Source organism: Polyodon spathula, chromosome 6 (genome assembly GCF_017654505.1).
Source record: "Polyodon spathula isolate WHYD16114869_AA chromosome 6, ASM1765450v1, whole genome shotgun sequence".
NCBI classification, from domain to species: domain Eukaryota; kingdom Metazoa; phylum Chordata; class Actinopteri; order Acipenseriformes; family Polyodontidae; genus Polyodon; species Polyodon spathula.
Window position 1 is genome coordinate 16,637,913 of NC_054539.1, and position 23,411 is coordinate 16,661,323.

Sequence of the window (23,411 nt, forward strand, 5' to 3'; positions counted from 1 at the left end):
CAAAGTGGGGCTGCTTGATTTTTTGCGCCAGGAGTGGCATAGTCACCCAACATCAATGTGAAAGACTGTTGGAGAGCATACCAAGACTCATGAAAGCTGTGCTTGAAAATCAGGGTTATTCCACCAAATACTGATTTCTGAACTATTAAAACATTAGTATTGTGTTTAAAAATGAACCTGAACTTATTTTCTTTGCATTATTTGAGGTCTGACAACACTGCACCTTTTTTGTTATTTTGACCAGTTGTCATTTTCTGCAAATAAATGCTCTAAATGGCAATATTTTTATTTGGAATTTGGGAGAAATGTTGTCAGTAGTTTATAGAATAAAACAAAAATGTTCATTTTACCCAAACACATACCTATAAATAGTAAAACCAGAGAAACTGATAATTTCTCAGTGGTCTCAATTTTTTCCAGAGCTATATATATATATAAAATATAATACAGTGTGTGTGTGTGTGTATATAATATATACACATATATATGTACGTAAAAACCTTCTTAAACACACACAACCCCAAAGTACAACCTAAATATTGAGAAAAGGGTGAGATTTCTTTTTCTACTGAAACTGCCCGTGTCCTGAGTAATTAACCTGCTCTTTGCTTTAATTTGAAAGTGGGTATTTTATCTTTAACGTAAACAAGTTGTTGAAGCAGGTAATGAGTTTGTACTCCCCGAAGTTTTAGAATATATTTTTGGTTTATATAACCCACAATCTCTATCCTAACAATTTAATGATTCTATTTTTAATTTTTTCAACATTTCTTTTCCTAATGAAACTTTCCTGATTGTGTGTTAATTACTAATGCAACATTTGGAGGGCTGAAGCAGTTTTGGCAATTTGTACTCTTGTTTATTGAATTAAGAAGAAATAAATCACGTTTCCATATCAAATTAAAACAATTTCTACTGTATGTGTTCTATGAAATGCTAATAAGGAGAACTAGATAGATTGGGTGATAAAATTAGGAGTGAAGAACATTAATTGAGAACTAATGGGACAGCAGTGTAGAAGTGTATCCAGTGTACAGGGATTACATGCATGAGCAGGTTTGAAGAGCACTTATGGGAGTCTCTATTTCACCACATTTCTAATCCTGATCAAGCATTGTGTTAGAACGAATATTAATAATGCTGCAAAACAATTACTTGCTCATTTACTCCCTGATTTAAAATTCATGCATAATTCAGTTGAACTAGGAGTTGTTTTTATTAAATAAATATATATTTGCCCTCAAGTGCCAAACAATAAGTGTGTCATTCCTTTTAGCTTTTCAGATTTCATTTTAATTCCATGTTTTTCCTTTTTTTTGTATAATTGAAAAAATAATTGAGGTGGTATTGAATGACTTGACAATGCATAATGTGAAATCTAAACTGTGTGTGTGTGTGTGTGTGTGTGTGTGTATATATATATATATATATATATATATATATATATATATATATATATATATATATATATATATATATATATATATGAGAGAGAGAGAAAATTGTTTGTGTATATATTAGGTGAGTCACTTAATTTGCTTGCAAAATCAAAAGTTTTCACCATGCATATTTGCCTGACAGTCAGGTTTAGTCCAGTGTGTTGTGAATATTCCCATTTATTTGAGGTGGCAAACTGCTATGGATAACACTCATGGTTTTAGCAATCCCCATTATTGGTTCTTAACACTGCATTCCTCTGCATACTTCACATAGCAACAAGCATTAGGCTACTTACTCTGCAAGAAAAAGCAGATCATATTCAAAGTCGTCAACACTGGAGAACTTGGATTTTTCTATTTGTTTTGAAAAATCGTTAGCTTAAAAGAATCCTCTTTTTGAAATTAGTAAGGTTAGATTTAAATTTAATGCAATGCCTCTATCCCTTTGTCACCTCTCTCCTTGCATGGCTTCAGGTAACAATGACCTTTTTGATTTGTATTTTTCATGAAAAATACAAATCTGGTTAAATTGAGCTTTGTACTATCCATTTTTTGTGTTATCATATTGGAAAAGAAGTAAAATACCATCAATATATTTGGAAAGGGCGGCAGCATTTCTGTGGTACTATGTTGGGTATACAATTTAAACACAATCTCATTGAATTTCACAGTTGGAATAACCTTTTGAAGTTAAAGACCATCCTTTCATACCACATAGCTGTTCTCACTTTTTTTCTAATGTTGCTGGTGTAAAAGTATTAAGAATGATTTCCTTGTATTTTAAAGACCGCCCAGTGTATTAGATTTTACATTTAAGATGAGGTTATGTAATCAAAACACTACCTCAGTTTTTGGTAAGATTCAAGAAACCATTATATTTAAATTTTTTTTTTCCTTAAATACTTTGCAGGTTTGTTATGTAACCATTTTTATTCAGGCTTGTAAAATAGTCACAACAGTCAGTCATGTTTACTCAGCTGTATCTTCATATGGGTATAATCAAACTTTTTAAAGAAATTAACTTGGTTGATGCATTTTAACTAAAATATGTTTCACATTGTTAACACTATCTTTTAATGTACTTTATTGTAGTGAAAAAATTAAGCTGCCAAATGTTTTTTTATTCAAAAACACTATATACAAAAAAGTATACCTCCAATACAATCATATAAGCATGAGATTTAAACTTACTTTGGACAAGGCCTCAGTACAGCTCAATGTATATGTTTGTATTAGAAAGCATGGATATCCATGGAGTCAATTCAAGAGAGATGAAAAGACTGACAAAACTTTACAATTTTGGGTATTTATACCTTTGTAAACAACTGTTGACTCCACTCCCATTTGTCTTACTTCTGTCCAATGATAGGGGTTTCCACTCTATCATTGCACATTCCCTCTGTGTGTGTGTGGGGGGGGGGGGGGTTGCATACCATGTTGTACCTAGCAGGGCACATCCATCTTGTCTTTCAGTTCCCCTCCCTCATCTCTGCTACTCTTGCCTTTTGGCGTTTCTCAGACAGCTATCTGTGACTTTGAGTCGTGTAAGGCTATGCAAAACTGCACATAGCTGGTTTTGGTTTTTGGTTAATGAACTCCAAAACTTACACAATACTTATAGAAACTTAATATAAAAGCATACTAAAGAAACTGAATTTAGTAAGCACTTTAAAACGTCTATAATAACACATTCACACACAATTTAAAGATAATGATTAAAAACAACTTAACTATAAAAGACACACATACACAATGTAAAACTTATAATTAATAACATAATTAATACCTCATGCAGAAAGCCATCACTACATAATTTGGGGCTATTATAAAAGTCAGTGTAACAATACGAAAGACTGGTGAACTGGGTCTAAGGGAGTTTAGCCAAATACACCCAAAAAAATTAAGAATGACCATTGCTTTTCTAGTGTCCCACAATCCACTGCAAATTAAAGGGGTATCAAGTTCAAAGAAATGTCTTTGATCACCTAGGAAACGGGATCATCTGCTTGTAAACATCGGCAGTGTGACTCGTGTTTGTTGCACATTCACAGGAAACATGCCAAATTTTGATAAACATGTTGATAAACAAAATTTGATAAATTCCGCGCACCCCTATTTTTCAATGTGTAAATGGGTGTGTGTTATACTTTGAAAACCTATGGTAAATATTGTTTTCACAATGTAGCAGAAGCTTTAGAATATGGGTACTTTTCGCCCCATTATGCAGAAAAAATGTCTAAGTAAGTCTTGAAGACGGATTTTTGTTCATAAGTTTTACTGTTGACCAAACTTGAGGCTTCAATGTTCTCTACTGTTTATATTCTTGACTTTGGTGAACTTGGTGATTTTTTTTGACATTTAAATGAAACAAACCATTGGTAATGGATGAATCCATCCACATTCCATATACAGTATTTCTATAGTAAGTCTTATCGTTTTCTTTTTAACAGAACCTCCTCGACCCATAGCCCCGCCTCAGCTGCTTGGTGTTGGCCCTACATACCTTCTTATCCAGTTGAATGCCAACTCTATTTTTGGAGATGGGCCTATTATATTGAAAGAAGTGGAGTACCGAATGACATCAGGGTCGTGGATTGAAACCCATGCTGTGAATGCTGCCAACTACAAACTGTGGCACTTAGACCCGGACACAGAGTATGAGATCAGAGTTCTTCTGACCAGACCTGGGGAAGGAGGTACTGGTCAGTCAGGCCCTCCTCTCATCACGAGGACAAAATGCGCAGGTAAGTAGATTTAGCCTGGCCTTTCTTTTCTTTTCCTTCTGTGTACTTTTGCATTTATTAATTAGCGCAAACTGCTTTGTGTGCAGTCTAGCATTGCCTTTTGTTCTAGTGTGGCACAGTGGCTTTAACTGACAAATATGTAGATCTTTTAAAATGGTAAATCCAGGAATGTTGGGTAAGAAATATGTAATTTATTAGCTGTTTAACCTTAGGCTGCAGTCATTGATTTTTGTTGTGGCGTTATCATGCCTGAAGGCTTAGCATAGTAAAATAAAAAACATATCGGCTATTGTATCGCAAACATTACAACTGTCATATTTAAGCAAACTATATGCAGAAACCAATATAATATCCAATATTTCTAGTAAATGTGTGTCCATGCAGTTGTGTTAGGAAAGTAATATGGCAAGTGGTTATGTCTGCAAGAATTTGTACAGGTCTTTTGTTACTTGGTATATAGAATGCATTTTACCTGTTGTGATGCTATACATCAGAGTTTGTAAAGAGAAAACATTTGTTTCTGGTATAAATGGGAGGGATCTAAAGGTTCCATTATTTTTTTTTTCTCTTGTAAATGCTGCCAACTATTTTTAGAATATGCTTCAGCTTTGTTTACTGTATATCAGCACAAGTAATAGTTTACATCTGTGATGACATAGTAATTAACTTGCGTAGTTTATCTTGAAAGCCCATGGTTCTCCTTTGCCATTTATCTTGTCAATTTTCATAGCAGCTATGAGCAGAACTTGAATTGGAGCTGTTTTAAAAACAGTCTTGGTGTAACAACTGAAGGTTCATTGAAAACCATTCCCTGCTGCCACCTACTTTTGCACAGTGCCATGGCTAACTGCTGTTCGAGATCTCGAGCTGTACCCAGGGGTCAGCTACTCTTCCCATAACAACCCACACGCCTGTGATGTATTGAGAGTAAAAAGACCTGCTGTATTCCTTTTATTGTAACAGTTAAACAAAACCATTTAACCTTTGAATCAATTTAAAAAGAAAGCCTTTAAAAACCAGCTATGAAACTATTTGCGAAAGGAATTTACGCTTTATGCACAAAAGGCAAATGCTGCATTAACATTTGGTAGATATTGTGTGCAGTGACAATCATATGAGTACTATTGAGCAGATGGCTGCCATATCTCCTTGGTAATGTGTAGAAACAGTCTAACCAGATAGAATATGCAGTGAACTTAAGATTTCACAAGAAACTATTGAACAGTTTCTTTGATTCTCAATGTGATTTGATATTTACCTAAATCGGAGAACAGCAACCTGTTTCTTTAGTTTTAGATAGCTGTGTGTTGGAGCTATAGTTAAAATATTTTGGCCTCCTGGGTGAACTTAAAACTGCTCTTGTCAGTGCTCACAAGCAAGTTTAATGGGTTTTATAAATGAATGTAGACAGTCAGTGAGTATTTCAGTGCATTTTTAACTGAAATCCAAGGACTGAAATGCAAACACCGACATCTGTCATGCACACAGAATGACGTTTTATTACAATAATACATACCTAGAAAGTGGTGTGGCTGACTGACCTTGAGAAAGCAGCAAAAGACCATCATATTGACCAGGTAAATAAATTGTTTTATCCTGCTATTAATGGCTATAAAAATCTTAACCCAATGTGAATGCTGAAAGTTCATCCCTGTTGAACTGCCTGTTAAATCCTTTTCCCGGTAGGGTTAAATTATCTTAATATTGCTTTTGCTGTTATGTTAATATAGTTACTCCTGGTTCAGGTAATAAAAGCACTACTCCATGCTGTATAGGGCGAGTCATGTAATCAGGAGTTTGCTGGTTAGAGTTGCCAGTGTAGTCCGGGGGCTCACGTTGCATTTGCTTTTTCTGCCCAGAGTCCTGGTGGAGTGTCCAGGCTGGGTCATACCTCCCAGGGTTCAGTAGCTCATTAACATCCTCTTGGTGGATGTAAAGAGGTTGTTGGCTTGACGGACGGAACAGAGGTTGCTTGTTAATGTTCAGTCCACTAAGATCAGTGAGGTGACATTCAAACTGACCATTTCAAATTAACTAGAAGAATAAACAGCAATAACATGGAGAATCAAGCATATATGCATAAATGTTACAATGGGCTCTGGGAACCTTTCTATCGTTGCACTGAACATTAGCTCTTACTATTTGGTGCTTGTAGAGGTGTTCTGAAGACTGCTTCAGGATTTACTTAAAGAACATCAATCTGCATATTTCAACTGCATGCTAAGAGCCTGCCGGGTGAGAATTTTACATTTGTAAAATGTTATATTGGCAGTAGGTGAGAGAGGATTTAGAAACTGACCGTTATATTGCCAATTGCATAGAAAGATTGAGTAAATGTGTTTACTGGCTGCATTTCAGAGAACTGTTTTAAATTAAACCACGTGTTGCTCTTCAATTTAGTAGTTGGGTTATAATGACAAATGACAAGGTGAACAGTTCAACCTGTTATTTATTTGTGTCCCCATGCACAAATTTGAGTTGTTTGATGGAGCATGTGATCTTGCTAATTGCCACAAGCAGAATTTTGGAATGTAGAAGGGCAGCATGTTCCAAGTTATTTTTCAAACATTCTTGCTGAAATGAAATATACCTGTCTAGGAGATTTCTTCTGCTTTCACTCGGTTGAAAACAAATGGCTGTCTGTATTATTGGCTGCTTCAACCTTTATCAATTCTGGTTTTCTATTTTAATCAGAAATGGATAAAAAAAAAAAGCTATTAAAGAACTTTGCTTCCTCTAGCAGTTATTTATTTGTGTTTTGCTTCCAGGTAGTACTGGTCCAGACCACGTCAAACTTTCATTTTCAGTTTAGGGTAAAGAAACAAATTAAACATGCATGGAATGCATTTTTCTCCCAAGAAAAGGGTTACAGAACCCATGCAGTGTTTATCAGAGACACGATACTTTTACCTTTGCTGTATGCCGTGTTGTCCATATCACAGCAACATATTTTTCTTGAGACGGCAATGTGTTTAAAAATATCCTGACAACACAGGCAATAGCAAGGGTAATGCAACATGTTTCTTGTAAACGTTATAATCTTATAAACGTTTTCTGTAGTACTAGGTTATTGTTTTTGTGTTGTTTTCTGTTGAGAATAATTGTCTTGAATTGAGGCGTAATAAAGCTTTTTTTGTAAAACAGTGAAATTGAAATAGCAGTGACAATTTTTCAAACTTTTTTTTTTTTGTAACGGTGAACGGTCATGTAGAGTTCTGAACCATCTCATAACTTCACACATATCATGGGTTATGAATGTCTGACTGCTAAATTGTGGCGGATTTATTAAAAACCACAAACAATATAGTTATTGATCCTTAAAGAAATGTAGTTGTAGGAAATGTTTGCTGTCAGAGCAGAATCTGAGATGAGGTGTTTTGTTTTGTATATACCTCAATTTTATGATTTTACAAAGCCGTCCCCAGTAGCTCATCCAGTAAAGACACAACCTGAAGTGCACTGTGAGTCATACGATCAGAAACCTGTTTTAAAAGTCTCCAGAGTTCAGCAGCTTGGAAACTTCTCTTGCTTAGGTTGTGTGGGTATGGAAGTTTCTTTTTGATTGGTAAGGTGGTTTGCAGTGATGAGGAGATGTTTGAATTGGGCCTTTTTGGAATGGATTATGAATAAATAATTAATCTAACTGGGGCTTCTGTTCGGTTTTTATTAATTTGTATTTTTCGGTGCTTATTTTTAGCTATTTGAGTATTATGCAAATCGTTTTTTTCGGGGCTTTTGTTTTTGATATACTGTCTGAAACTTGTGTTTTCGGTTACTTTCCAAAATGCTTGAGCGTTTTTTTTTTTTTTTTGTCAATATGTATAGTAACTCGACAGTACTTGCACACTTAAGTTGTACCTTCTTTCCTTTGGTGTCTTCCACAACTAAATCCCTATGGTCACGGGCACTTTCTTCTGGGGTTTTTGTGTGTAGGCATTTTTTTACATTTCACCACAATTCTGTTTTAAGTCCTCTGTATCTTAACTGTAATACAGCTTTAAATTCCACTAACAAACCTCCTGATTTGTAATCTCATTTTAAATCTTGCAAGCGGAGTCTCCAATAGAAATGCAGGAATGTGCTGTCACTCAGTAGTTGGGGGCGGGTTTAAAGTATTCAGAACAAATCAATGATAGATACATTTCCATGTCGCACTTTGCTGACTTGTATTTATGCCCAGCAGCACATGGAAATGTATTTTTTTTTTTTTTTTTTTTAATAGGTCTTATTTTAAAGCCAAGTTAAAGCCATTGTGAATTGATTTTCCCTTTCCAGTCCGATGTCAGACCCTGTCCGACATCAAAGACGTAAAGCACAGGTCTCTAGTCGGTTTTTCTCCGGAAAAAGCAGAGAAAACCTTTCAATGGCAGAGTGATACCAGAGCTGAATAAAGCCGAAACAAAAAGGGGCATATCTAAGCTATACATAAAGCCCCTGCTCCACAGAGAACACGGACACAACAAAGGAGATTGGTGCTTCCACATCCAGCGCTCAAAGAATATCACCAACATTTGCAGAGCTTTTTGAAATGTTATAGTAATAAAATAATAACTTTCATTATTGAGGAGATAAAATGTGATCAGGAGAGGATTTATCAGTCTATAGGTAGCAGTGAACAAGGGGTGAATGCAGCCGAAACAAAAAGGGGCATATCTAAGCTATACATAAAGAAGAAGAATCAGAAGCCCTAAATATAACTAACCAGTAAGTGTTTCCTCAAGTTTTTTTTTTCCCCTGAACTAAAGTTTGTTTCAGTAATTCACAAGACAGTTTTACACGTGCACATTTAAAAGTAAGGATGGGTCACAACAGAAGGCAACTAAAAACATCCAATAGCTGCTTGGGTTCTTTCTGTATGGTTTTGCTGAATTGACTCCAAGCAAAGACAATTGAAATTCAAATCAATCATTTGAAGTGTGATGGAATCAGAAATTGTGTGTTCTGCCAGGATTGAAGTACACCCTTGTTGATCTCTCTTTTTTTTTTAAGTTAATTTTCTAACATTTAAATTTGAATTGATATTGCCATTTCTGACAGGGGAAATAAAAAGCAATAGGTTTGAGCTAAACAAGTTTGAATGGTTGTTAATGTAAATGACTTTCAGGCAGTGAATGTCAGAGCAGTAGATTACTTTCTTTACCTCTGGTGTTTTTAAACCATCTCCTGTGGTGTGGCTGACATTTATTCTTTTGTTGAACATGGGAAGCAAAGTAATTGGAGTCTGGTAATTTTCTGTCTGTGGCTGATGAAGATCAATCATAAGGGGTGTTGCAGTACACACTGACAATCCCACACTGGAATGCTCAAACATGAACTCCTGCGACTGCATTATTTAAACTTGTTTTCTTTCTGATTGACATTCCAAAATTGCCCAACTTTCAGTAATGACTTTGGCTTTTGTATGCGTTTTAATTTAATAAAAATACTTATTGGCTTAATGATTGTATTTTGTGTCTTTTCAATAACTTTAGGATTAAGCAATAAAAAAACACTACTAGAAATCCCACTGGTAGGCCACTTGTATTTTCTGTGTTGTAATTGTACTGTGTTTACACTTACAGCTCTGACCTGAACTGGCTCAGAGTTGATAAGATTAGAATGTTCATATCACTTGAGCCACCCATTTACACTTGAATACAAACCAGGGCTGGGACCAGCCCAGTATGCGCACACATAGCCACTGAACTGTAGTGCGTACCTTTTTGATTTGCAAAATTTACTCTTCATAAGTGTGGACTTGCATGCAGCGGTCCAGATAAACTGTGTACCTGCCGTTTTACGCTTTAACAAATCCCAAGTACGCACTAGATTTTTGTGAATGTGTAAAAATGCACATCAATTTTGCTGCACAGCTTGTCTGCCTACCCTAAAACCTCCACTAACAACTACATCTCCCAGAATACAATGTTGTCAGTTGCTAGGAAACTATGCATAGTAAGAATCCGCCCAACAAAACATTATCCAATATCTGTGACTAGTCCTGTTGTCTTGCAGCCAATCAAAGTAAGAATAAAATACATTCTAAGCTAATCAAGTTGAAGCATAAACACTAACTACAAATCCAACTGGAACCATTGTCGGAGACAACCGCTAAAAAAAAAAAAAAAAAAAAAGGTTCCTATATTAAACAAACTAACTTGTTAATGCTTTTCCTTATGTATCTGTATAGCTTTTAGATTGAAGTTAACATGTTCACTGAGTTAAGAATTTAATGTTAAATTTTCTGTTTCTGTGCTCTATCTATTGATCTGTCTGTGATCGGTTTCTGTGCTTATCTTCAAAGTAGTTTTTGCTGTGGTCAAAGTGATGAGTAACTGTTGTCTCTGATTTTTATTTTATTACAAAGTTTTTGTACAGTAGTTTAAAGTAACATTGCAGTTAAAATGGAAGGTTCTTTTTTAATGCCTATTCCTTTACCATTAAAGATTGTACAGTATTTATCGAGATTGCTCATGACTTCACGGTAATGTTGCATCTTACTCCCTGAAAATAATATGGAGGGTAAGTTACCCCCAGACCCAAACCTACTTCACAACAGCACACAAACTGGCAGACCAGATGTTACTGATTTAAAACAGAGACGTGTTCGTTGAAAATCGGGAAAAATGCTTCCACAAGAAAAGATGTTGTGATATAAAAAACTTTTAGTAAAAGCGTAACTGAAAGAAAATGTAGAAAACAGGAAAATTAGTCAACTATCAGTACAGAAACTCACATACAGTACACTGGGGAAGCAGAGACAGGCATTTAACACAATACACATGAGAGTTCAATTTACTACGGTAATCAAACAGACTTCACAAAAGCAAAGTGTAGCGGCAAAACAAAAGCATTACAATAAACAAGGGAAGGCAAATGGTCATGTGCTACTTTTTTCAAGCTATTGCAAACGGCTACAACTAATAACAAAAAGGACTCCAAAGTGCACAATAAAAAACCTGTAATTGTATCTCAGGCTTCTGGTGACATGGATACTCCACCTTCGGTCTCGTTATTTATCTTTCAATGAGAGTGTATTCCTTTTATTATTAATAATAATGTTTTGAGCTGCCTGTTTTGTCACGTGTAACAAAGTATGTTTTTACACCATTTCTCAGGGGATAAGTCACGATTAATTGTATTGATTGTGAGAGTAAAATGATTACAAATGGAACCAGCAAAAACATTTTCTGCCTAGATTTAAGTCTGTATTTCAAATAGGGTTATATGGCTTTCACTGTAGTTTCTGTCAGTGCACTGTGTTTGTTCATTTTTCTAAATGGAATTTCAGGAAAGAACAGAAAAGCAGCACTCAGATTGGCTGAAACACTTTACAGCATGTTGATGCAGAGTCGTTATCGGCATAAGATGGGATGTCCGTGTGGTTCAGTTGTGCGTACCATGTGAAAGATTTCTGGGGGTGTGCTTGTGCCCGATGACGTCCCTATCAACCACCCCTTATGTGAAGACATTTTTCCTCCCCAAAACAGAGGCAGAAGTGTTTAACCCATTGAGGACTGAGAATTCTATCTTTGAGGACTGACTGATAAGACTTAACCTTAGGGCATGTGTCAGAACCAAATGTCAACTTTAAAGTATACAATATTCTACATTTTCAAAAAGCTACTGTTCTGGATTTAATAAAACAAATAATGGTTTCATTCTATTATCAAGTATACCCTACACCAGTGGTCCTCAAACTTTTTGGGCCATGCCTCCCTTCCTCTTGTCTGTGCACGAACCAGCCACCGATCCTTCGTATTAAGAGCAAACTTAACGACAGTTTACTACCGATTGTGACCAACACTTGCTACACAGTAAGCTGATCAAGAGCATTCATTACCAGATGGCAGCGGACTTCATCCAAAAATATGCAATAGGCCCTGCGCTGAGCTAGTTTGAATGTGAAAAAGTTAACTTTTTTCCCAAGCCGGGTTTAGAATTCTATGCTGTAACTTGGACGTTTTTTTTTTTTGTTTTGTTTTTTAAATTTTGAAATAAATGCTAACACTTATTATTGAAGCATAAATCATTTAAACTTTATTAAATTACCCTCAACCATATGTCATTTTAAAGCTTAAATCATGAAGAATGACTGTCAAACAGTTTACAGAATTCAGAGAATGTAAAAATATGAAAGGACAAAATTGGCAAAGTTAAGTGGGTTTTTTTTTTGGTTTTTTTTAATCCTTAGCAGTCCATTTATTCAGTACTTGTCAGGTGCTTCAGGTCAAATTTATTTTTACATGTGCTGTTTGTCTTTTTTCAACTTGTTGTTGGGCAGATTTTTATTGATCTGCATCTGAATGTCATTCATCACATCATCAGTGAGAAAGCTTCTGATATTCCAGCTCAGTTGCTGCTTCCCCTATTTATTTATTTTTATCCCAGGAACACCAGTGAATGGTAATGCATGGGAGCAACTTGTCTTCTGTGCACCATGTGTCGTGTTCAGTAAGGCCCTGGGAGCTGGAAGGTGATGCTCTTCCTCAGCTATTTTCTGTATATATTTCACATTTAATGTGTTTTTACATGCGCAGGCCTGTCTGCAACATGGGCTCAGCAGCACTGTGCAGGACCAAGATACTGGCTTCGGTTGCAATTGCTTGCAGTCCCTATCACAGTATCTTGGTGCTGTTTTGTTGACAGCTTTTTAACATCACCATTGCGAAGGCTGTTAGTCCATTCTAACAAGAAGACTTTTCTCAGTCTCGTGTGTGGTACTGGCTGAGTGGTTTTGCCAGTGGCTTTTACAGCTGGGCATCCCTGTGTGTTTTCACTCACGGTGAATGTGCACCGGTGGACCCATGCCGAAGTCGCCGCTCCTCTCCCATACCGGTACCGAACCAGGATTGAGGTTATCGTACCAGTACTGACCCGGTACCACAGAACTGGTAACCAACCTGGAGCTGTCCCGGCGCTATCTAAGTCACAGATCCTGCCTGGTGCCGACAAGGTTCTGAACCAATACTGCACCGGTCATGAACCAGTACCAACTCTATGTTAAAACTGGTACTGAACCGACTCAGTAACTTCCAAGTCACCGGTCCGGTAACAAATTGATCCCACTCGGGTCTTGACCCGCCCGGTCGATTGAGGCTCCTTGCATCATGCCCAGGTTCTATCCCATTGAGAGGTCAGTATGCATATTGAGGACAATCACGGCAGGTGCTGTTACTGCCTGGAGCTAGAGCACGACAAGGAGGAACTAGTTAATCGCAGCTTCTGCAAGTTTTGTGCCTCTTCTTCCAAGTGCATGTTTGAGAAACAATTATTCCGCAATCAGGCTGTGACTGCAGATTAGCCACGGGAGGACATACCGTCTGCTGAAGTGGACGAAAAGGAGCATTCCCATCCCCTGCCGTTAAGCTCTCCCTGTCAGCACAGCTTATACCTTTAATAGAGTGGGCCACTGCAATATTGCAAGAGCCCTGGCCTACAGTAGGGGAAACAAGGCAGTCGATTTTTGACGATGAGCCTACCGCCTCTCCCATATCCCCCCTCCCAGTTCACCTGGAATTTCTTTTAGAAATCTAATCTTACTGGGACCGTCGGGCAACAGATACTGCTGTTTCCTGGTCGATGTACACCCTGTATCGGGTGCATGTTTCGGAGAAGCTGGGTCTGGCCCATTTTGCCACAGGCTGAGGCTTCTATTGCTGCCTTGGTCCAGGTGGCTAATTTAGTTCTCCTTTCTAAGGACCACCTCCAGTCAGTAAACCAACGGAAAACTGGTACCCCAGCAGTCTCAAAGACCGGCATAGCTGGCTGCGCCAGCTGGCAGAAGTGATGTTCGGAACCGGTTCACGGCTGCTCACCGCTGAGGCTTTAATACCCGGGTCAAAGCGCGGGGTAGCCAGGATCTGTACCTGGGTAGGACTGTCGGTGTGAAAGGGGGCTTAAGCAGTGGCTGTCCAAGTGGATAGCAGACAATCAGGACTGCCTATGAGCTGACCAAATTGTACCCTACAGAAAAGCTCACTGCCCATTCCAGCAGGGACAATGCAACTTTGTGGGCTTTATTCCTGGGCGCATCTGCAATGCAGTGATGTGGGCTACTCCCTGTACCTTCACTAGGTTCTATAGATTGAATGTCGACCCTTACAAGCATAGAGATGTTTTTCCCTCAATTTTTTGTGGCACACAAGGCACCCTTGTAGCATTTTGGTCATTCTGCAACCATGTCTTTGCGACGGCTTTGGTGTACTCGCCCATTCTGTAATGCTTACATTTCATACTTGAAAGGGAACTGGTTCCCTGAAATAGAAATGTAACCATTAACCTTCAAGGTCTCAGCATCCATTATTGCAGAAGGCTTGAAGGAAAATGACGTTCAGATCTTTTGAGCGGTGCCTTTGTGCCCTCAGGGACGGGCCATGACTGCGTCACAGGCTTATGGAGCACTTTTTGGTATATCAGTATTCAGGTTTCAGGTCTTCAGGATGTAAATACCTATACAGTAATGGTAGCAGGAAACTAGGATTATGATGATAACAGGCCACAGGCCAAGGGGGGTGAATACTTACTATAGGCACTGTACATATCTATCAATCCTTTTTTTTTTTTTTTTTTTTTTTTTTTTTTTTTTTTTTTAAGTGGTGGTACAAACTTTGAATTACCCCAAACCAATCAGGAGATAGAAATGAAGAGTGGGTTATTGTTAATCATGTGGCACAACACTTGCTCGGCAAACCTTGTGCTTATACAAGGCACAAAGGGATTTGATTTAATCGTATTAAATGAGGAAATTAGCAAACAACCAACTGCTGTGATTTAATGGGGGGTAACGCAGTATTAGAAAGCAGTCACACTTGTGCATGCATTGTTGAAAGTAGGTTGCTGCTTCTGTATTTACCAGAATTAAGAGGGGGGGGGGGGGGTTAGTGATTTTGACTACATTGTTAGTTCCTAGATAAGAATGTTATGGCTGGAATTCAAATATTATTTTTACATATTACAGACTTAAGAACCAAAGGACCAATAGTTAACATGTCTAGAACTAGCGTGACTTCATGTATTTAAGCTTGAGTTTTTAGCACAGCTTAATTAAGGATATTAGGGTCTTGAACAATGTGGTCAAGTCCTTGTGCTTGTGTTTTTTTTTTATTTTTATTTTTTTTAAACTAGCAGTACTGAAATAAGACTTCATTGGTATGTTTTACAAATCTAGTATGAACCCCTTCAATGTAAAAACAAAATAATAATAAATTGTACCTAATTATAGCAGTGGCTTTAATAAAACAAAGGTCCCAGGTTGATGTATTGCAAGTGTAACTTGATTTTACACTTTTTTCGTGCCTGCAGTGTGGAGCTCATCATGTTGTACAAAACGTGTGTACTCTTGACTACCATCACTTCGCCATCGTTTATTTGGAATCTATTTACAGTAGTAACAAGAATACACTCCAACTCATAGACAGTGTTAATTATAAATGTATAACAGTTTTACAGTTTGGTTACATGCATTTTACATTAAGAAATTGCAAGTCCATAATTGCAAACCAAGTTGATCCTTGCATTCGAATTGTAATCAGAACTGACTAAAACTCGAAGAATATTAAAACATATTTTAGCCCTCCGTGATGATGGAGCTGTACCATTATTTGACAGTGAATTAGGTTGTTCATGTTTATCACTTGTTACGGATACTTTGCTACCCTTGTTACTTGGCACACACCTGGTAAACTATTTAAGTCAGCAAATTGTTTCTTGTATGGTTGTCAACTTTTATTGAGCTGTAGAAAAGCTACAGAGAAACTACCAGTTTTCCAAGACCTTTTATGTCCAGTGTAGCACAACAAGGTATGATTAAACTGTTATAATTTTAGTTTAAGATATAGGTCAAAGGAACGGAACACATTTTATACTTGTGTTGGAGTGGGTCTCTACCACTATATCAAATTCAGAATAATAGTCAATAAAAGTTAATAGGGAATTAGATGGGAGAGTCCAAGGAAATTAATCTTTTAAGCAAAACTGTGTGTTTGATAGTTTTCCACTATGATTTAATGCAGATGATTATCTGCAAACAATCTGTAGCCTGAAGGAAGTTGGGAAAATTTTGAAAACCGTGGATATTGTGGGAAACATTGGGCTTTGGTGTTCTCAAGTACTGGATCATCTGGTAGCATTTGTTGCCAAGTTATGCCGAGGCTATTGTACTATGTTTATATGCATGTACCAAAGGTGACAGAAGAGCAATATGGGCTTTATATAATTATTATTTGCTGTGTGTACATCAATCCAATGATGCAGTAGGCAGTCAAATATTCTCTATGGGATGGTATATGAGCTGTGAATTGCCTATTTCCACTATATTGATTTGTGTTTGGTGGTGGTAGGTACAGTAAAAAAATCAATTCATAAAGTTACAAACCTAAATTGCAGTGAACACAGTTGAGTTCTTGTATGGAAGAGACACTTGCTTTGGCCAAAGCAAGGATTAGTAACTGACCTCTTTTCTTGAAATGTAATTTGTAACTGATGGCTGGAACCCTACCTCATGACCCTGCTAAGCTGTTTCTGAAATTTACAACTTTCCAGTATTGCTGACATTGCAGTCCACCTTCGGGTTTTAAATGTACAGAATAATAAAAAAAAAAAAAGTCCTCATTTCTCTTCTACAGTAACATATTTGTCAGTTGAAGTTTCGGATTTGAGGAATAAAAAAAAATAAAAAAAAAACAATACTTTATTGACTTTCAGGAGTGACAGGCAAGGTAATACCAGGACATTTATCATATCAACAGATTCCATTTCTTTCTGAATGTTAATAAAACACTGTTTGAGGCCCTAAAAAGTTTGACACATTTCATTACTTCATGGTTTCATATAATATGCAGCTTTTTTTGTACATAGCAAGAGATGCAGGATCACACGCCTACAACTATCTCCTTTATCGTGCCAGTAAGTGTTTAACATGACCGTATTTCATCGGGTGATGCATAAATGCCATTTACCATCTAAAAACATTACTCATTGACTTTACAATAACGTGCCCTTTGAGACCAATTTTCTCATTAACATATTTGTCCGATTCATAAATCTGAATTGTGTTGTTAATTGACCCTTGCTGGCTTCATAGTGTGATCATGTGCCTCAGACCAGGCGGAGAATAACATGTTTCTTAACAGTGTAACTTCCTAGCATAATGTCTGTGTTTAGGAACATGTATTTAAGCCAGTAGCAATACTAATTAAAAGAAGTGTTTAGTAATCCAATAATTAAATAATTAAAGTATTTTGTTATTTGTAGTGCATACAACAATTGCATTAACTAGTCAGAACAGGATAGGCTACTTTCTGATTGGGAAACGTAAAAATAAGGTTCGTAGCCTATTCATTGTGTAAGTGGAAAAATTTCAGGCTTCCGTGGGCTGTACATCAAAAGGAGGAAGATATCTTGGAAGATTATCGTCCCACCGGAACTGTGACTTGATCGTCTGGATTACTTTGTGAGCAGATATCAATTTACAAGGAGCACAATTACTCGCCTTTGGGGAGAACGAGAACATCAACTGCTAGAAACAAGGCCGTTCCCGTAGAATGAAAGTTACAAACTCAATGCATGATTTGGATTCTGATGCTAGCGAGTTTTTGCAGGTCTTATATTGACTACTGTCCGTAAGCAGAAAACTAGTACTTAGTTTTACATAGTACTAAATACAGTATAGAATAACCTAATTTTGCTTAATAAAGTTGAATGAACCCTGCTGACTAATGTTCAGTTACCATATTGAATTACATACCACTTTGTAGTTTTCCATATACTTAACAAAAAACTGACACATTGAAAAATGTGACATTTTGAAATATAACATGATTAACTGTACTACTGTTATGGCTTCCTGTAGACTCTTCTGCTTTTTTTTTTTTTTTTTAATCAAAGCATACACTGCCCCTAACCTCGTGTCCGGCACCAGTGAGTGCAATTTTATTTATTTATTATTAATTATTGTTTTATTTGTTGAAACCTGACATCTCTCTTTCAGACAACCTGTCTGTCTCCAGACATGTCCCGTTGCCGTAATGCGGCAGTATAAACAGATGGTGTATGCCATTGACGTCTTAAGTAGAGGACACAGATCATTTACATACCTCTGAAAATTGGTTTTGATAAAATCACTTGGTAACAATCTAAACCCATTATTGGCCAGTAAAATAACCAGGTAGTAGTTTTATAAATTGGAAATTACTGTTGTCATATAAATTCATGTTTTATGCGTATGGGCCACAGAATACCTATTTTAGTGTTCTGGAAACTTGGTTTCCAGACTAAGACCAACCACTGATATTGGCTTTGCATTCATATTTGATACAAAACTGTTCTTTGTTTGCATGTGGGGAGTTCAGTACAAATTAACCCTTTTGGTTGAAATTATTTTATAAAGCTGTTATCAGTTCTCTGCTAACAATTTTTAACCTACTATCTCTCAGAAACCCTGAACACATTTCATTATACTTACAACCACAACAGTTTTGTTTTACATGTCCATTTTACATGTCTAATTAAAGTTTGTTCTTGTGTTTGAAAGTTACTTTTTTATTCAGCGCTTGTCAGGCGCGTCAGGTCCAATTTATTTTCACACGCGCGGTTTATTTTAAACCCCACCCCTCTTTATAGACGTGCATACTGATAAATACTCTCCTGATCACTCGTTTTATCGACAAACTCCTCAATAATGCGATCCAAGTAATTATTTTATTACTATAACATCTCAAAACTCTGCAAATGTCTGATATTCTTTGAGCACTGGATGCAGAAGCAGCTACCTCCTTTATGTCCGTGTTATCCTCCTATCGGATCCCATCGGTCTCACTCTCGCCATCGAAATATTTTCTAATTTTTCCGGAGAAAAAATGACACTATCTGTGCTTTACGTCTTTTTGATCACAACCCAGGACTGCAAAGGGTTAACAGCTTTTTCTGAAAAAAGGAAAATTCCTTTTGGAAATGAGATTTCTTCAGTCCTTGTCCACTGAATGTAAATGCCTGATTTGTTGATTAATCTTTACCAAAGCAAAAGTATGTGTATTGACTGAAAGTTTCTGCACCCACCTCTCAATTCTTCATTTGATTGGTAATAGACTAACCCTGCAGAAACAACATCATAAATACATATACTGTGTAATGTGGTTTTCCCAGTTCATAAATAATGTAAGCGGACATAAAATCATATTAAACTGGAGGAAACTCAAGAAGGTCAGATACTGTGGATTTTTATTTTTTTTTAATAAATACCTTGTTTGTACAGCCGCCTGGCTCTTTAGCCTAGGCTTATGAATTCAGAAGATAACAACACTGATGTGCTGATCTGCGGTGTAATTCTATTTGAAGATACAGAGAAATAAAAAATGTTCCACTTTTTATTTTTAAATACATGATGTCTTTAAGCAGGTAATACAAAAAATGAAGTCATTGAGGGGATAATATTGACTGCCACATTCACTAGTCGGTTATAGCTGGGGCCTTGTGTTTTACATGACTTGTCTTTTAAACCTGGAATTGTCGTACAGACATAAGATGTTGATATAGCCTCCTCAGTTAGCCACATAATGACACATCATTAAACAATCATCCCATTATGTTACTTTAAATATTTGAATTGGTCATCCCATCCCTGTAGATGGCTGCTGACATTTTATTTAGCCCTAAAGCCCTGTGAATACCTACATCAGGATTTTAAAAGGAAGTTTTTTTCAATATTTCAGAGAAGCCATAAGTGTAAATACGTTATAGGTTTTAATTTACCTGTACACTTTTACTCAAATCATATAGTTTAAAAAATTAATGACATTTTCTTTATCTGGAGCTCACCGGGCGCAAATATATATTTCATCAACCAAAGAGAAGATACTGGGGTTTTTCATTTTTTTTTTTGTTCTGCTTTTTCTTAATGGATTTCCTGTTTCTAGCACTGATCCCTGAACACTTTTTAGCTATTATAACCATTGATTGGAGTCTGGGCATTTGATTGATTCTGTAACACATGTAAGCTGTGTTTCATTTTCTTTGTTTTTATTGGTTTTGTTTTGTTCTTTTGAATACAATGTAAAACCAATAAAAAAAAAAAGTTGTTCATAAGAAGCCTGTAAATGTTATGTTTGTGTGAGACAAAAAAAAAAATCCTTCCTCAGTTTTTTCCACGTTGTTGGTTAACGCAGTCTTCCACATAATTGGCAACAACTGACAAATATATTTTAGCCTTTCTTGCTAAATTGGGAAATAGTTCTGCATATCTCCAGAATTTGGTTAAAGAAATTCCATTACTGTTTTCTTTTGCATATGTAGTTGATATTACTACATTTCTGATTTTACAGTGAGCACCAAACCCTGGACTGCAGTCTAACGGGAGGGGTTCTTTATCCAAACTACAGACACGTTGTCAGTGTAAAATCCTTATTGCCTTCAGAAACTTGAGCTGGTTAAATAAAACATTTTTTTTTCTGCATTGATCATGGTTGTAGTACCTCGTCTTTTTCAAAAACTTAGTGGAAAGTTTTAACACATTGTTAATCCTGCAATCTGTGCTGTGCAATTCTTATGCCAGGGCTCGGTATGTATTAATTCTGCAACTAACTCTGTACGGATTTCAAAATGTCATGCCTATCTGTCTGCAGCGCACCAGGTGGATATTGCTGAGTGCGATCACAAATAAATGCGTTTTGAGTTTGTTGGTGCATCTATTTGTTCTAACATAGCAAGCCAGTCTTGAGGTAAACTTGTTTTCTTTAAATGCGTTTAATGGGGGGGGGGGGGGTTAATAAACTTAATTATTCTTTTGATCAGTTTAGCTGGAGTGGCTACACAGACATCTTGAGGTTTAAGACTGAACTGCATGTTAGTCAAGTCGTTAATTCTCCCGTGAATTTCACATGGCCCTAGTTGTGGCCAAGTAAATTTTGCATTTTATACAGACCCATATTCTAGTTTGCAATACATACTTGTATTGGGCAGGAATTGAATACTTGCAAAATTGAAATAAATTTATTTCTGAATTACTTGGTGTTATGAAATGTATTATGGGATGCTAAATATTAAACAGAGGCAGCAGAGCAACATCAATTAACACACAGCTGCACACATTCGGTATTTTACATTTTTACTTCTAAACCATTTAACCCTTTCCAGGCCGGGTTTAGATTGCTATACTGGAATATTGGGGGGGTGGGGTCAGGATTTTAAGAAAATGCGCGCACTTGTTTGACTTTCATGTCATTCAGATTTGATCAAATTGCCATAAAACCGTATATAATTTAAAAGCTTAGAACGTTAATATTATTTTCAACCTGTTTACAGATTTCAGAACATGGTAAAATGTAAAAAAGTACAGTGTTGGTAGTAACGATTTATCTGCGCATGATGTAAATGTTCCGGGGCCAAAATATTCGGGCTCGGCCTTGAAAGGGTTAAAACACTCAATTTAACTTCATTTGTCCCTGTGGTTCATACTAAAACTGTTTTTTTTTTTTTTGTCTTTAAATAGATTTTGGACTAGTTCTGTCAACAAATTTGATCAAATTCTAGCATCTCACTGCTTTGTCACGTTTACAAAACAAGAAGTTTTATACGTTTACAATGGAAGAAGGCTGTCCAGAGTTCAGTTATCCTTTACTTTTTTCAATGAAACGAAAAACGTAACAATTAAGAGTTGTAGGGAAATTTGTGTGTTCTTTTATAGTGTAATTGTGGAGAGGCTTGAAGAATGTACACAAAGGGCAGAAGTTCAGAGAAATATATTAGAAGTTTGCCTGTCAGATAAGGAAAGTGTCAGAGAGAGATTGTACTGTGGTTACTTGACTTGTGCATTCTGCAATTCATTCTGTATTTTTTGTCAGGAAAATAATTGATAAAAAATGTATCGACCTGAAGCAAATAAGAGTTTCCATATCCACATACCCGATTCCTTACTAGTTAATGGTATTTGCCACCTTCTGACTTGTGTGTATTTCTTCATGTCCCTTTTTCCCTGATGAATCCATGCTCCTAAATGAGCAGCACATCGTTGTAAGTGTACCATTCTCTACTCTTTTGATTTATTCAGAACTCTGCCTATGTATTGTGCTTTGTCTTGCTTGCTTGGTCGGAAGCTGTGATGGATTTGTGCATTCTTAATGATATTTATTCCTTTTACTTCATTGCACATAATCCACCTGTGCTAGATCTTAAGGCCTGTGTTGACTTTCTACTCTGCTAAAGTGCTTATCAGCTTCTCCACAGGCAGCTCAATTTAAATTTCAAAACTAAAACTGAATGAATTTGTCGCTTGTTGAGCTTGTGTACTCGGCCATGTCTTCCTTGCTGTCTGTATGCTGACTTAAGAATGGAATGCAAATTTGCTTCTTTTTTTGCAATCATTAAAGGGAATCTGACCCAGTTCATATCAAATTCTAAACAATTTTTTGATTAATTCTACAATAAATAGTTTTGGCCTCTAATGCATACCAGACCAAAGAATTGAGGCATTTGGTATTTAAAGTATTAGTGCTATAATGTTGGGCATGTCATATACATTTCCTTTTCAGCAGCAACTAAATTGATGACCTTTTCAAGTGAACATTTATGGAATAGGCACATTTTTCAATTGTTACATGTGTGTTTAACACATGGGCATATGATATTGTGTAAATTATCTGTAAGATCCTTTGTGATATTGTTTCACTATTCCTGCTATGGAATAAATATACAACAAATATAGTTAACAGACCTGCCATTACCAGGGATGATAATGTAGATGCATATGAAAAAGCAACAAGAAAAAAGATTGCATGAAACTTTGGTAACTGCATTTTTCACAACAAGGTATTGAGTAAGGCTGCAATGCTGACCTCCCTGTGCTATGCTGAGAGAAGCACATGGTTAATTTAAATTGCATGAGACATTTTGCAAACAGTTAATACTTCCACAATGCAGGTAATGTAAAGGTATATGTTTGTATGAGCTTAACATGCAGCCTACAGCACTCAGTATTCCCAGGTGGTCTCCCATCCAAGTACTAACCAAGCCCAACATTGCTTTGCTTAAGCATTGCATGGTAAGTTCGATTTGAAGAGCTTTTTGCCGTCAGAGACGCTGCCCAGGGGTCACTACAAGGAAGTAGCTCTTCTTGACCCCCATGTAAAGGTAAGTAAATCATTTTAAAAAAAAAGACCTACATTTTGTATCATTTTGATCTTGTTGGATAATTGAATCTCATGAGATGTCGCAGCAAAACAGGATACAATCTGCATAATAACCCTTGTATGAAACA

General features: G+C 36.6%; 1 protein-coding gene across 10 annotated transcripts in view; it reads left to right on the plus strand.

The window, feature by feature from the left end:
* LOC121316923 (receptor-type tyrosine-protein phosphatase kappa) overlaps nucleotides 1-23,411 on the plus strand; it is a 164,784-nt gene that overhangs the window by 86,157 nt on the left and 55,216 nt on the right. For all 10 annotated transcript variants that reach the window (XM_041252296.1, XM_041252298.1, XM_041252300.1 and 7 more), the window contains exon 7: nucleotides 3,890-4,183. In XM_041252296.1, the coding sequence (XP_041108230.1) occupies nucleotides 3,890-4,183 (294 nt within the window). The remainder of the gene's footprint in view (nucleotides 1-3,889; nucleotides 4,184-23,411) is intronic.